This window comes from Oncorhynchus nerka, linkage group LG9b, assembly GCF_034236695.1.
Source record: "Oncorhynchus nerka isolate Pitt River linkage group LG9b, Oner_Uvic_2.0, whole genome shotgun sequence".
Classification (NCBI taxonomy): Eukaryota; Metazoa; Chordata; class Actinopteri; order Salmoniformes; family Salmonidae; genus Oncorhynchus; species Oncorhynchus nerka.
Window position 1 is genome coordinate 13,787,136 of NC_088424.1, and position 15,618 is coordinate 13,802,753.

The following is a 15,618-nucleotide window of genomic DNA, read 5'->3' on the forward strand; positions in this document are numbered from 1 at the left end:
TGTGTGTGTGTGATGGTGGGCTCTCCTCTCCTGGTAGCATGAGGTAATTTGTAGCTGGCAGGTGGGATGAAGAGTAAGGAGTGACTTCATCATTGCTCCAATATCAAGAGCTCTACGCTCTATTGGTTATGACTGCCTGCATCCCTTCTGCTCTTCAAAGGATGAGATCACACTAAAATATGAGACAAGAGCTACAACACGCCATTACCGAGGAGAACTCATACTAAAATATGAGATGGAATGGCTGTGGCACATTGAAAAAGGATGAACTTGAGTCTAGAGGACTGGGCTGCAGCGTGGACAACTTACATTATAATGGGTCTGGATGGCACGGTTCAATAATGACATTGGAAGGAATAAGGCCAGTTGGGCGGTTAAAGGTCATGAGTCTCTGGTGGCCAGTTCTGAGTAAGCTGCCAAGCATGAATATGTCTATCATCTGTCTCAAAGAAGGGTTGGGATTGGGAAGCTCCTCATCTCAATGTTTCAGAAGCATATATATATATATACTTAAAACACCGATGCCTGCATTCACTCGTCTTATTCTGAAAACTGGAGGAATGTATTTGTGTGCTAAGTTGCCAAGGCCATTCTGTGGTTTCATTTGACTACAGGACAAAAGGTTTGTTTCTATTGTGTGCTACTAAGGACTGCAATGTAGGTTTGAATTGAATGATGCCCTATGTTCTCAAAGGCAATGTCACAGTATATATATATATATATCTGTCCCTTTTCCAACAAAAAGACCCCTTGCTGAGACTGTCTGAATCAAAAGGATTTTTGAACAAAGGGCCTCTCACCCCCTTTTCTCTCTCTCCCTGGCTGTCCTTTGCAGCATATCACCTCTCTATTTCAACACTGACCAGTTATCAGTCATAACCCAGCTTTCTAGAACCGGAATCAATACACAGGAATGCTATATTTTACATTTCTACGTTTGATCCTTCTCTCTCTTTTCTCTCCCTCTCACTGAGCTACTATTGGGCATAGGGAGTAGGGCTGCCTATAACATTTGTACCTAGTGGTGATGGTAATATAAGGGGAACAGTTGATTGCATCAATAATTATTCAGAATGGAAAACGCATATCCGCTAACAGGGGAAATTGTAGAGCACAGCATGCATAGTAATTAGCTGCTTTTGTACAACTTTACCTTCAGAGTCACTTCTAAAACGACACTTTCAATTTGCTGGCTGCTTACCATTTCTGAGATCATTACTATGAGAAAAGGTACAGAACTTTTGAAGCAGAAGCAATCATTGACTGATGGATTGATCTTTACCAGAACAGGGGAGGAGGAGAAGAGGAGAGAGGGATTAAAATGCAAAATAAAAAATGAGAGAGGAGATAAGAAGCACTTCATAGAGCTGTGGGGCATGAAACATTCATTTCTACCAGAGGTGCTGTGAACGTCTTCGCATTCTGTCTCTGTGAATAGAACGGATGCTACACACTTATCTTTCTATTTCTCTCTCTCTCGCAGGCTCTTTTTCTTTGTATCTCTCTACTGCACACTCTATGATGGCGATGTTTACTATGTCTCTCACACTTGCTACTTCTTTCTCTATTTCTCTCACACACATATGCGCACACACACACACACACACACACACACACACACACACACACACACACACACACACACACACACACACACACACACACACACACACACACACACACACACTTTCTTGTTTTTACCCTTTTATCTTCCTACTCCACCATCTAAACCCCAGTAGCTAGTTAGAAATGAATGGTATTCTGTTTAATCTTTTCTAACACAGCGCTGAGTATTGAGTGGTGGGTTTTCAGAGCCCTCTGTGATCAAAAGGTTAATCTGCTGACTCGCACTCAGGGGGACAGTGTGTTTGAGTTTAGGCCAGTGTGGCATCACTGCTTTCAAAGATTTCTAAACACAAGGCTTCTCATGTAGCAGCTCCCTTTACATCGCTTGTTAACACTGTTTTGTTTTGAAAGGACCAGAAATTTGACTCAACTAGGACGATGAAATAAGGGATGGATAGAATTTTACAGAATGGGGACCTGGAGGATAATGGAGGGTCATGCTTTTTCAATTTCAGTCAGGGGGAGGGTTTAGTATTGTTTTAAATCTAGTCAAGGGGAGGGTTTAGTACTGTTTTAAATCTAGTCAAGGGGAGGGTTTAGTACTGTTTTAAATCTAGTCAAGGGGAGGGTTTAGTACTGTTTTAAATCTAGTCAAGGGAGGGTTTAGTATTGTTTTAAATCTAGTCAAGGGGAGGGTTTAGTATTGTTTTAAATCTAGTCAAGGGGAGGGTTTAGTATTGTTTTAAATCTAGTCAAGGGGAGGGTTTAGTATTGTTTTAAATCTAGTCAAGGGGAGGGTTTAGTACTGTTTTAAATCTAGTCAAGGGGAGGGTTTAGTACTGTTTTAAATCTAGTCAAGGGGAGGGTTTAGTATTGTTTTAAATCTAGTCAAGGGGAGGGTTTAGTATTGTTTTAAATCTAGTCAAGGGAGGGTTTAGTACTGTTTTAAATCTAGTCAAGGGGAGGGTTTAGTACTGTTTTAAATCTAGTCAAGGGGAGGGTTTAGTACTGTTTTAAATCTAGTCAAGGGGAGGGTTTAGTACTGTTTTAAATCTAGTCAAGGGGAGGGTTTAGTATTGTTTTAAATCTAGTCAAGGGGAGGGTTTAGTACTGTTTTAAATCTAGTCAAGGGGAGGGTTTAGTACTGTTTTAAATCTAGTCAAGGGGAGGGTTTAGTACTGTTTTAAATCTAGTCAAGGGGAGGGTTTAGTACTGTTTTAAATCTAGTCAAGGGGGGGTTAGTACTGTTTTAAATCTAGTCAAGGGGAGGGTTTGGTATTGTTTTAAATCTAGTCAAGGGGAGGGTTTAGTATTGTTTTAAATCTAGTCAAGGGGAGGGTTTGGTACTGTTTTAAATCTAGTCAAGGGGAGGGTTTAGTACTGTTTTAAATCTAGTCAAGGGGAGGGTTTAGTACTGTTTTAAATCTAGTCAAGGGGAGGGTTTAGTACTGTTTTAAATCTAGTCAAGGGGGGTTAGTACTGTTTTAAATCTAGTCAAGGGGAGGGTTTAGTATTGTTTTAAAATCTAGTCCAGGGGAGGGTTTAGTACTGTTTTAAATCTAGTCAAGGGGAGGGGTTGGTATTGTTTTAAATCTAGTCAAGGGGAGGTTTTAGTACTGTTTTAAATCTAGTCCAGGGGAGGGTTTAGTACTGTTTTAAATCTAGTCAAGGGGAGGGTTTAGTATTGTTTTAAATCTAGTCCAGGGGAGGGTTTAGTACTGTTTTAAATCTAGTCAAGGGGAGGGTTTAGTATTGTTTTAAATCTAGTCAAGGGGAGGGTTTAGTATTGTTTTAAATCTAGTCAAGGGGAGGGTTTAGTATTGTTTTAAATCTAGTCAAGGGGAGGGTTTAGTATTGTTTTAAATCTAGTCAAGGGGAGGGTTTAGTACTGTTTTAAATCTAGTCAAGGGGAGGGTTTAGTACTGTTTTAAATCTAGTCAAGGGAGGGTTTAGTATTGTTTTAAATCTAGTCAAGGGGAGGGTTTAGTATTGTTTTAAATCTAGTCAAGGGGAGGGTTTAGTACTGTTTTAAATCTAGTCAAGGGGAGGGTTTAGTACTGTTTTAAATCTAGTCAAGGGGAGGGTTTAGTACTGTTTTAAATCTAGTCAAGGGGAGGGTTTAGTATTGTTTTAAATCTAGTCAAGGGGAGGGTTTAGTACTGTTTTAAATCTAGTCAAGGGGAGGGTTTAGTACTGTTTTAAATCTAGTCAAGGGGAGGGTTTAGTACTGTTTTAAATCTAGTCAAGGGGAGGGTTTAGTACTGTTTTAAATCTAGTCAAGGGGGGTTAGTACTGTTTTAAATCTAGTCAAGGGGAGGGTTTGGTATTGTTTTAAATCTAGTCAAGGGGAGGGTTTAGTATTGTTTTAAATCTAGTCAAGGGGAGGGTTTGGTACTGTTTTAAATCTAGTCAAGGGGAGGGTTTAGTACTGTTTTAAATCTAGTCAAGGGGAGGGTTTAGTACTGTTTTAAATCTAGTCAAGGGGAGGGTTTAGTACTGTTTTAAATCTAGTCAAGGGGGGGGGGTTAGTACTGTTTTAAATCTAGTCAAGGGGAGGGTTTAGTATTGTTTTAAAATCTAGTCCAGGGGAGGGTTTAGTACTGTTTTAAATCTAGTCAAGGGGAGGGTTGGTATTGTTTTAAATCTAGTCAAGGGGAGGTTTAGTACTGTTTTAAATCTAGTCCAGGGAGGGTTTAGTACTGTTTTAAATCTAGTCAAGGGGAGGGTTTAGTATTGTTTTAAATCTAGTCCAGGGGAGGGTTTAGTACTGTTTTAAATCTAGTCCAGGGAGGGTTTAGTACTGTTTTAAATCTAGTCAAGGGGAGGGTTTAGTATTGTTTTAAATCTAGTCCAGGGGAGGGTTTAGTACTGTTTTAAATCTAGTCAAGGGGAGGGTCATGCAATTTGTAATTGATTACATTTCAATATTTCTCAGTGTTTTAGAATTAGTCGCTATATATCGATGTGTGTCCAATACCGCCCCTCATCTCTCATTCTTCGCTGGGCGTGCAATACCAAGTGAGCCTATAGGCTATCTAGTGAGGTCTCAATAAATGATCCATAGCCTATAGGCTATCTAGTGAGGTCTCAATAAATGATCCATAGCCTATAGGCTAGGGGCTACGAAGTACGTGCTGGGAGAAGCAAAGAGCAAAGTTATATTTCTAAGATAGCTGCTGGCATGGTGTAAATAAAACTACGCTGCATTACACACTGCAATGGTATTCCAACCCTGAGCCCCGGGCCTGCTCTGCTTTTGCTGATACATTTTTTGGTGTGTTCTGCCTAACCAATGGTTGTGCTGTGTAGGCCTACGGTGGCAGTTCAGTAATTTGTGATTAGGTCTAGTCCAAAAATTATTGCACGAGGACTAGCCTATACCCTATGTTCTATTCAAATTGAGAAGGAGAGCGCGAAGATGGAAAGGAGGACCGGTGGCTACTACTATAATAGATTTTCATTAAAAACAATATGTTTCTTGCCCATGATATATTTATCAGAGTTATTGGCCTCTCAATAAGACAGATTAGAGATATTTACACTGTGGTGCTGAAACTTGAAGCAGCAGCTGATGAAAATAGGCAAATTAGAGTAGGTATATTTAATTAAAACGGGTCTTCATTTGAATTAGACTTTACTAACAACAAGAGGGCATTGTGTTGGAGCCTATTTCTTCCTATTTAAGAAATTAGAGTTAGGCCTACCTGTTTGACAGATGAAATCTAGCTATAGGCTGCTATATCCATATCCATCCATTTGTCGGTCAATTTCTCCACCCACCATGTACTCTTTAAATAGCCTACCTACGTGTCAGTGAAGGGCTGTTAAGTTAAAACCAAGACTCAAATTGAGGGGGTGTGAGAGGGTATGCCATAAATCTTTCTTTAATTAAAGAAAATGGCAATCACTGGCCTACCACGTGTTATCTTAAGATTTTAAAGAAAAGAAAACAGATCCGATTATATAAAGGGATCAATAACAGCGATTTGGTCCGCAATACTTTATGCTAGAAACAAGCTGTAAAATACCAAGGAAAGACGTGACTCCGATGCATATGGGGATATCATTGTTTAGTTTATTTGTCATTCAAAGGCTGAGCTACAATCTTCTAAAGCCGAGGAGACAAAACATTTACTTTGCTTGGGAAGTAATCTAATTCTGTCACTATCCATTGATTAAGCTATTCACTTTCTGTACAATAGAAGATGTTTAAACTCAGACAGCTTTTAGGGAAACACTTGTAGGTAGCCTTACTCTGTCTGGGGTGGAAAGGTAGACCTACTCTGTCTGGGGTGGAAAGGTAGGCTTACTCTGTCTGGGGTGGAAAGGTAGGCCTACTCTGTCTGGGGTGGAAAGGTAGGCCTACTCTGTCTGGTGTGGAAAGGTAGGCCTATTCTGTCTGGGGTGGAAAGGTAGGCCTACTCTGTCTGGGGTGGAAAGGTAGGCCTACTCTGTCTGGGGTGGAAAGGTAGGCCAACTCTGTCTGGGGTGGAAAGGTAGTCCTACTCTGTGTGGGGTGGAAAGGTAGCCTTACTCTGTCTGGGGTGGAAAGGTAGGCTTACTCTGTCTGGGGTGGAAAGGTAGGCTTACTCTGCCTGGGGTGGAAAGGTAGGCTTACTCTGTCTGGGGTGGAAAGGTAGGCTTACTCTGTCTGGGGTGGAAAGGTAGGCTTACTCTGTCTGGGGTGGAAAGGTAGGCTTACTCTGTCTGGGGTGGAAAAGTAGTCCTACTCTGTCTGGGGTGGAAAGGTAGACCTACTCTGTCTGGGGTGGAAAGGTAGGCTTACTCTGTCTGGGGTGGAAAGGTATGACTACTCTGTCTGGGGTGGAAAGGTAGGCCTACTCTGTCTGGGGTGGAAAGGTAGGCCTACTCTGCCTGGGGTGGAAAGGTAGGCTTACTCTGTCTGGGGTGGAAAGGTAGGCTTACTCTGTCTGGGGTGGAAAGGTAAGCCTAACTTTTGAAAGTACCATGCTCAGATTCCTAATGACATCTCAGATTTAAATATCTGCAAACAGGAACAGTTTTGTTGCAAACAAGACACACTGATTTGGCATTTTAGAAATATAATAAGATAGGCCTATTCTCTGTCCATTCCTAGCCTGTAGTTTTGGTAATTTGTGTGGTATTAAAAAATATTCTGCTAATATATTTTTTCCAAGATGCATAGCAGTTCAGACGTCTTTTGTCCTCGTCTTGTCGTGTCCCGTATATATATATATATATTTACAACTTTTTTCACATACATTTTTTAAATTTTCCATCAACTCATCTTCAAAACACTCTCCTGCAACCCGCCTCACCAATTTATATTTATAAAAAAGTATTATTTACCTCAAATCTGTAATCCTCCAAGAAGCTAGCCAGAAACTCCAAGAAGCTAGCCAGAAACTAGCCAGAAGCTAGCCAGGAGCTAGCCAGAAGCTAGCCCAGAAGCTAATCCAGAAGCTATCCGTGTGACTATAAGCTTTTGTCGATTCCGGAGCAAACATCAATTATTCCGGAGCTAGCCAGCTCCGTCAATCACTCCTGAGTTCCATCAATCACTCCTGGGCTGCAGTCACCTATCCGGACCCGTTTTACTGCCTACGCGGAGCCCCACCGGGCCTTCACAACTGGACTGCCGACGTTATCTACCCGAAGGAGTTATCCGGCTGGCTCCTCCGTCGCGACGTTACCTGAACGCCCATCTGCGGCCTGCTAACCGTTAGCTGTCTTATCGGCTGCTATCTGAATAGACAATCAGACAATTTATTTATTTATTTTGATTATTATTATGTTTTCTTCTTGGGCCTCTATAACTATATCTATTGTTTTTATTTTTGTTGTTGTTGTGTGATTTGGATTAATCCCCTCTACCACACGGAACCCCACTAATCTACTGACGGAACGCAAGAGGTGGCTAATAACAGACCTCCATCCTATGCTAGCTTGTTACCGATGGCCTGGCTAGCTGTCTAAATCGCCGTGACCCCCAACCAACCTCTCCACTCACCGGACCCTTTTGATCACTCGACTAAGCATGCCTCTCCTTAATGTCAATATGCCTTGTCCATTGCTGTTCTGGTTAGAGTTTATTGGCTTATTTCACTGTAGAGCCTCTAGTCCTGCTCACTATACCTTATCCAACCTATTAGTTCCACCACCCACACATGCAATGACATCTCCTGGTTTCAATGATGTTTCTAGAGACAATATCTCTCTCTTCATCACTCAATACCTAGGTTAACCTCCACTGTATTCACATCCTACCATACCTTTGTCTGTACATTATACCTTGATGCTATTTTATCGCCCCCAGAAATCTCCTTTTACTCTCTGTTCCAGACGTTCTAGACGACCAATTCTTATTGCTTTTAGCCGCACCCTTATTCTACTCCTCCTATGTTCCTCTGGCGATGTAGAGGTGAATCCAGGCCCTGCAGTGCCTAGCTCCACTCCTATTCCCCAGGCGCTCTCTTTTGACGACTTCTGTAACCGTAATAGCCTTGGTTTCATGCATGTTAACATTAGAAGCACCCTCCCTAAATTTGTTCTATTCACTACTTTAGCACACTCTGCCAACCCGGATGTTCTAGCTGTGTCTGAATCCTGGCTTAGGAAGACCACCAAAAATTCTGAAATTTTAATTCCAAACTACAACATTTTCAGACAAGATAGAACTGCCAAAGGGGGCGGTGTTGCAATCTACTGCAAAGGTAGCCTGCAGAGTTCTGTCCTACTATCCAGGTCTGTACCCAAACAATTTGAACTTCTACTTTTAAAAATCCACCTCTCTAAAAACAAGTCTCTCACCGTTGCCGCCTGCTATAGACCACCCTCTGCCCCCAGCTGTGCTCTGGACACCATATGTGAACTGATTGCCCCCCATCTATCTTCAGAGCTCGTGCTGCTAGGCGACCTAAACTGGAACATGCTTAACACCCCAGCCATCCTACAATCTAAACTTGATGCCCTCAATCTCACACAAATTATCAATGAACCTACCAGGTACCTCCCCAAAGCCTTAAACACGGGCACCCTCATAGATATCATCCTAACCAACTTGCCCTCTAAATACACCTCTGCTGTCTTCAACCAAGATCTCAGCGATCACTGCCTCATTGCCTGCATCCGTAATGGGTCAGCGGTCAAACGACCTCCACTCATCACTGTAAAACGCTCCCTGAAACACTTCAGCGAGCAGGCCTTTCTAATTGACCTGGCCAGGGTATCCTGGAAGGATATTGATCTCATCCCGTCAGTAGAGGATGCCTGGATCTTTTTTTTAAATGCCTTCCTAACCATCTTAAATAAACATGCCCCATTCAAGAAATGTAGAACCAGGAACAGATATAGCCCTTGGTTCTCCCCAGACCTGACTGCCCTTAACCAACACAAAAACATCCTATGGCGTTCTGCATTAGCATCGAACAGCCCCCGTGATATGCAGCTGTTCAGGGAAGCTAGAAACCATTATACACAGGCAGTTAGAAAAGCCAAGGCTGGCTTTTTCAAGCAGAAATGTGCTTCCTGCAACACTAACTCAAACAAGTTCTGGGACACTGTAAAGTCCATGGAGAATAAGAACACCTCCTCCCAGCTGCCCACTGCACTGAAGATAGGAAACACTGTCACCACTGATAAATCCACCATAATTGAGAATTTCAATAAGCATTTTTCTACGGCTGGCCATGCTTTCCACCTGGCTACTCCTACCCCGGTCAACAGCACTGCACCCCCAACAGCAACTCGCCCAAGCCTTCCCCATTTCTCCTTCTCCCAAATCCGTTCAGCTGATGTTCTGAAAGAGCTGCAAAATCTGGACCCCTACAAATCAGCCGGGCTAGACAATCTGGACCCTTTCTTTCTAAAATTATCTGCCGAAATTGTTGCCACCCCTATTACTAGCCTGTTCAACCTCTCTTTCGTGTCGTCTGAGATTCCCAAAGATTGGAAAGCAGCTGCGGTCATCCCCCTCTTCAAAGGGGGGACACTCTTGACCCAAACTGCTACAGACCTATATCTATCCTACCATGCCTTTCTAAGGTCTTCGAAAGCCAAGTCAACAAACAGATTACCGACCATTTGGAATCTCACCATACCTTCTCTGCTATGCAATCTGGTTTCAGAGCTGGTCATGGGTGCACCTCAGCCACGCTCAAGGTCCTAAACGATATCTTAACCGCCATCGATAAGAAACATTACTGTGCAGCCGTATTCATTGATCTGGCCAAGGCTTTCGACTCTGTCAATCACCACATCCTCATCGGCAGACTCGACAGCCTTGGTTTCTCAAATGATTGCCTCGCCTGGTTCACCAAGTACTTCTCTGATAGAGTTCAGTGTGTCAAATCGGAGGGTCTGCTTTCCGGACCTCTGGCAGTCTCTATGGGGGTGCCACAGGGTTCAATTATTGGACCGACTCTCTTCTCTGTATACATCAATGAGGTCGCTCTTGCTGCTGGTGAGTCTCTGATCCACCTCTACGCAGACAACACCATTCTGTATACTTCTGGCCCTTCTTTGGACACTGTGTTAACAACCCTCCAGGCAAGCTTCAATGCCATACAACTCTCCTTCCGTGGCCTCCAATTGCTCTTAAATACAAGTAAAACTAAATGCATGCTCTTCAACCGATCGCTACCTGCACCTACCCGCCTGTCCAACATCACTACTCTGGACGGCTCTGACTTAGAATACGTGGACAACTACAAATACTTAGGTGTCTGGTTAGACTGTAAACTCTCCTTCCAGACCCATATCAAACATCTCCAATCCAAAGTTAAATCTAGTATTGGCTTCCTATTTCGCAACAAAGCATCCTTCACTCATGCTGCCAAACATACCCTTGTAAAACTGACCATCCTACCAATCTTCGACTTTGGCGATGTCATTTACAAAACAGCCTCCAATACCCTACTCAACAAATTGGATGCAGTCTATCACAGTGCAATCCGTTTTGTCACCAAAGCCCCATATACTACCCACCATTGCGACCTGTACGCTCTCGTTGGCTGGCCCTCGCTTCATACTCGTCGCCAAACCCACTGGCTCCATGTCATCTACAAGACCCTGCTAGGTAAAGTCCCCCCTTATCTCAGCTCGCTGGTCACCATAGCATCTCCCACCTGTAGCACACGCCCCAGCAGGTATATCTCTCTAGTCACCCCCAAAACCAATTATTTCTTTGGCCGCCTCTCCTTCCAGTTCTCTGCTGCCAATGACTGGAACGAACTACAAAAATCTCTGAAACTGGAAACACTTATCTCCCTCACTAGCTTTAAGCACAAACTGTCAGAGCAGCTCACAGATTACTGCACCTGTACATAGCCCACCTATAATTTAGCCCAAACAACTACCTCTTTCCCAACTGTATTTAATTTATTAATGTATTTTGCTGCTTTGCACCCCATTATTTTTATTTCTACTTTGCACATTCTTCCATTGCAAAACTACCATTCCAGTGTTTTACTTGCTATATTGTATTTACTTTGCCACCATGGCCTTTTTTGCCTTTACCTCCCTTCTCACCTCATTTGCTCACATCGTATATAGACTTGTTTATACTGTATTATTGACTGTATGTTTGTTTTACTCCATGTGTAACTCTGTGTCGTTGTATCTGTCGAACTGCTTTGCTTTATCTTGGCCAGGTCGCAATTGTAAATGAGAACTTGTTCTCAACTTGCCTACCTGGTTAAATAAAGGTCAAATAAAAAAATTAAAAAATATATAAAATTACATACAATTCCATTAAATGTTTACGAAATGATTTTTTTTCTTGGACCTACAAACAATATGAGAAATTCCTGCAATGCTTTTACTATAAAGGAGATAGTTCCAGCCCTACTCTTGTCCACAGTGGTCTGCGAACCCACAACATTCTCCCCCCTGTAGCCATATGTGCTGTCAAAATTCCTGCATTGCCATGTAATGCTTACCGGATGAAGAACAGTTTCTAAAAATGCATATCTAAGGCAATTATCTGTCCAAGAAGTGAGGGTAAATGGTAGGCATCTTCTCTGTATCCACTTTTTGTTTGAATTATTATTTTGGGTATAGGGGAGGGTCACTTGTTTAAAAAAAAAAGTGTTACAGGAGGGCTTAGATCAAATATATTTTGCTGAAGGCAGGGCCATCCATTTTCATTTTCCAAGGTGTCCAATTTTCTCTAAGTAACCCTGATTATAAACAGCGTTCACTCCACGAAGGCTAATATTTAGTCTGTCCAATGCTAGTCTCACTTCCTAGACTTGTGGGAAGGTGAGAGATCGGGTTTCGTCCAATACATGTAGACCTATATGTCATGAAAAGTTGTATAGACATCCTTACACTTTCCTGGTAATAGTGGTTATGGTTTGGTATCCACTCACCCACAGTCCCCAGTGCTATGTATCCAAGGATGACGATGATGAAGATCACACAGCAAAACACGTCTGTACAGCTTCTGGAGAGAGAGAGAGAGAGAGAGAGAGAGAGAGAGAGAGGGAGAGGGAGAGGGAGAGGGAGAGAGAGAGAGAGAGAGAGAGAGAGAGAGGGAGAGGGAGAGAGAGAGAGAGAGAGGGAGAGGGAGAGGGAGAGGGAGAGAGAGAGAGAGAGAGAGGAGAGAGACAGAGAGAGAGGAAGAAAATGTAAATACCCTTGACAAGGCTTTCAATACTCAACATACTCGCAGAAAGAGAAACGATAGGAGAGAGAAATTAGAGTGTAAAAGGGAGAGAGAAACGAGAGGAGAGAGATAAGTACCCATCAAGGCCTCGTTCATTATTCTGTTTAAGATCAAACCGCAGCCGAGGGGAACCATGGCATTGATGAGATGTTTTCCAAACGTTTAAATGAAATATTAACCTCAACAATCTGCTGCTATCAATCCCTGTGGACGCGTCACATTCCCACACTCTCTTTCCCTGGGTTTGGCCACTGGAATGGCTCTTGCAGTGTCTGTACTAGTGTGTGTACCAGTGTGTGTGTGTGTCAAGTGCTTACATGTTTCTCTGGACTGGATATTGTCACTTATCCACAATAGGTAGTGTGCATGCAAGTGTTCCAATCCATGATTTGATTTGAGATAATTGTTAGCGTGGCCTCCAGGAAATCATTGATCCAGCGACCTATCTAGTGTCATGTTTAATCACAAAGGGGACTGTGAAGAGACACAGCCATTTTATATATCTTGTATTGTAATTTGAACTGTACTATGTATTATGTCATGCTTCATGTGGACCCCAGGAAGAGCAGCTGATGCTTTTGCAGTGGCTAATGGGGATCATAATTAATACATAATTACTCAGCTTACATATCAATCGAATGTGTAGAAATCCCTCCCTTGCCTCCCAGCTGACTACTTATCGAGCACTGAGGTAATGTCTGATTACTCCAATTTGATTGGTTGGGATTGACCTCTATCAATGAGAGTTATGCCCAGCCCCTCTCTAACCTGTCAGGGAAGGCCTTCACAAGTGGCAGCGTTTGTTTTGGGCGAAAGTTCCACAGGGACCGGGCAATACAAAATGAGAGCACCCAATCCCTTTCACCAGCAGTATACTGTCATTGGAATGCATGAACCTCAACAGTCCAGGTTAGTGGGTTATAACAGACCATGACCGTAAGGTGATGTGTTTAGGGAATAGTGATCAGGTTGTGATTGGCAGCACTGGGTCATTGAGTTGACAGTGTAGTAGTAGACCTGGTGTTGAGCTGCACAGCAGGCTTTCACAAACACATTGCTCAACGCTCCCCACTGCTCAATAATTCAGTCTTTAGCTGAGCAGCACTTTTCCCAGATCCAACAGGCCTGCCGAGACACACAGAACTGTACACAAATACACAAATACACACATACACAAGCACCTGCACGCACGTATACACACACATGCGCACGCACACGTATACACACACACGCGCACGCACACGTATACACACACACGCACACGTATACACACACACGCGCACGCACACGTATACACACACATACACACACACGCAAACACACACACACGCAAACACACACACACACAAACACACACACACACAGACACACACACAATGTTGAGCCGTGTGAATAGTTTAGGAACCCCATTATCTACTGCACATGCAACAGCTACTCTTCCTGGGGTCCTCATAAAACGCACAAATACATGACGAAGAACAGAACAGTTATAGACAAGGACATTACATTATGTTTAAATAATAATACATCAATAAAAACGAAACAAGCAAAATAACTGAATAAAATAAGCGTTATATATTGGAAAGACACTAAGAGACAACAAAAATACTATTTACACACAATCCTATTAAGTATTCATATTCTTAAATACAGTTAAGCAGTAGTAGTAGAAGGAATAGTGGTAAGACAGGTTGAAGGTTCTGCCTCCCTGTTGATATTAGGTCTGCCCATAGTACAGTAGTTAGTGTTTTCCTGCTCTGTCCTTTCCAGTCCTCTGGAACAACCATGGGTGATGCTGAAAGCATAACACTCTCCTCTTAACTCTCATTCACCAGCTGATGAGAATTAAACACACTGACGTGAGAGCAGAAACATCAGCTAAACTCAAGCAGGGAGAGAGAGAGAGAGAGAGATAGAGGTAGGAAGAGAGGGAGGAGAGAGAGAGAGAGGTAGGAAGAGAGAGTGGAGAGAGAGAGGTAGGAAGAGAGGGAGGAGAGAGAGAGAGAGAGAGAGAGAGAGAGAGAGAGGTAGGAAGAGAGAGTGGAGAGAGAGAGAGGTAGGAAGATAGGGAGGAGAGAGAGAGAGAGAGAGAGAGAGAGAGAGAATGTGTGTGTGTTTATGTGTTTGTGTGCAGGCTTGTGGGTGTTTGTGTGCAGGCTTGTGGGTATTCGTATGCATGCTTGTGGATGTTTGTGTGCAAGCTTGTGGGTGTTTGTATGCATGCTTATGGGTGTTTGTGTGCAGGCTTGTGGGTGTTTGTGTGCAGGCTTGTGGGTGTTTGTGTGCAGGCTTGTGGGTGTTTGTGTGCAGGCTTGTGGGTCTTTGTGTGCAGGCTTGTGGGTGTTTGTGTGCAGGCATGTGGGTGTTTGTGTTTGTGTGCAGGCTTGTGGGTGTTTGTGTGCAGGATTGTGCGTGTTTGTGTGTAGGATTGTGGGTGTTTGTGTGCAGGCTTGTGGGTGTTTGTGCAGGACTGTGCATGTTTGTGTGCAGGCTTGTGGGTGTTTGTGTGCAGGCTTGTGGGTGTTTGTGTGTAGGATTGTGGGTGTTTGTGTGCAGGACTGTGCGTGTGTGTGTGCAGGCTTGTGGGTGTTTGTGTGCAGGCTTGTGGGTGTTTGTGTGCAGGATTGTGGGTGTTTGTGTGCAGGATTGTGGGTGTGTGTGTGCAGGCTTGTGGGTGTTTGTGTGTAGGCTTGTGGGTGTTTGTGTGCAGGATTGTGGGTGTTTGTGTGCAGGATTGTGGGTGTTTGTGTGTAGGATTGTGGGTGTTTGTGTGCAGGATTGTTTTGTGTGCAGGACTGTGGGTGTTTGAGTGTGTGTGTTTGTGTGTAGGATTGTGGGTGTTTGTGTGCAGGATTGTGGGTGTTTGTGTGTAGGATTGTGGGTGTTTGTGTGTAGGATTGTTGTGGGTGTTTGTGGATTGTGGGTGTTTGTGTGTAGGATTGTGGGTGTTTGTGTGTGTAGGATTGTGGGTGTTTGTGTGTAGGACTGTGGGTGTTTGAGTGCAGGATTGTGGGTGTTTGTGTGTAGGATTGTGGGTGTTTGTGTGCAGGATTGTGGGTGTTTGTGTGCAGGATTGTGGGTGTTTGTGTGCAGGATTGTGGGTGTTTGTGTGTAGGATTGTGGGTGTTTGTGTGCAGGATTGTGCGTGTTTGTGTTTGTGTGCAGGATGGATTTGTGTTTGTGTGCAGGATTGTGGGTGTTTGTGTGTAGGATTGTGGGTGTTTGTGTGTAGGATTGTGGGTGTTTGTGTGTAGGATTGTGGGTGTTGTGTGGATTGTGGGTGTTTGTGTGTAGGATTGGGGTGTTTGTGTGTAGGATTGTGGTGTTTGTGTGTAGGATTGTGGGTGTTTGTGTGTAGGATTGTGGGTGTTTGTGTGTAGGATTGTGGGTGTTTGTGTGTAGGA

General features: G+C 43.4%; 1 protein-coding gene across 2 annotated transcripts in view; it reads right to left on the reverse strand.

Moving 5' to 3' along the window:
• Window positions 1-15,618, reverse strand: part of LOC115114828 (choline transporter-like protein 5-A) — a 106,597-nt gene that overhangs the window by 18,102 nt on the left and 72,877 nt on the right. For both annotated transcript variants that reach the window (XM_065013349.1, XM_065013350.1), the window contains exon 3: window positions 11,919-11,992. In XM_065013349.1, coding sequence (XP_064869421.1) covers window positions 11,919-11,992 — 74 coding nt within the window. The remainder of the gene's footprint in view (window positions 1-11,918; window positions 11,993-15,618) is intronic.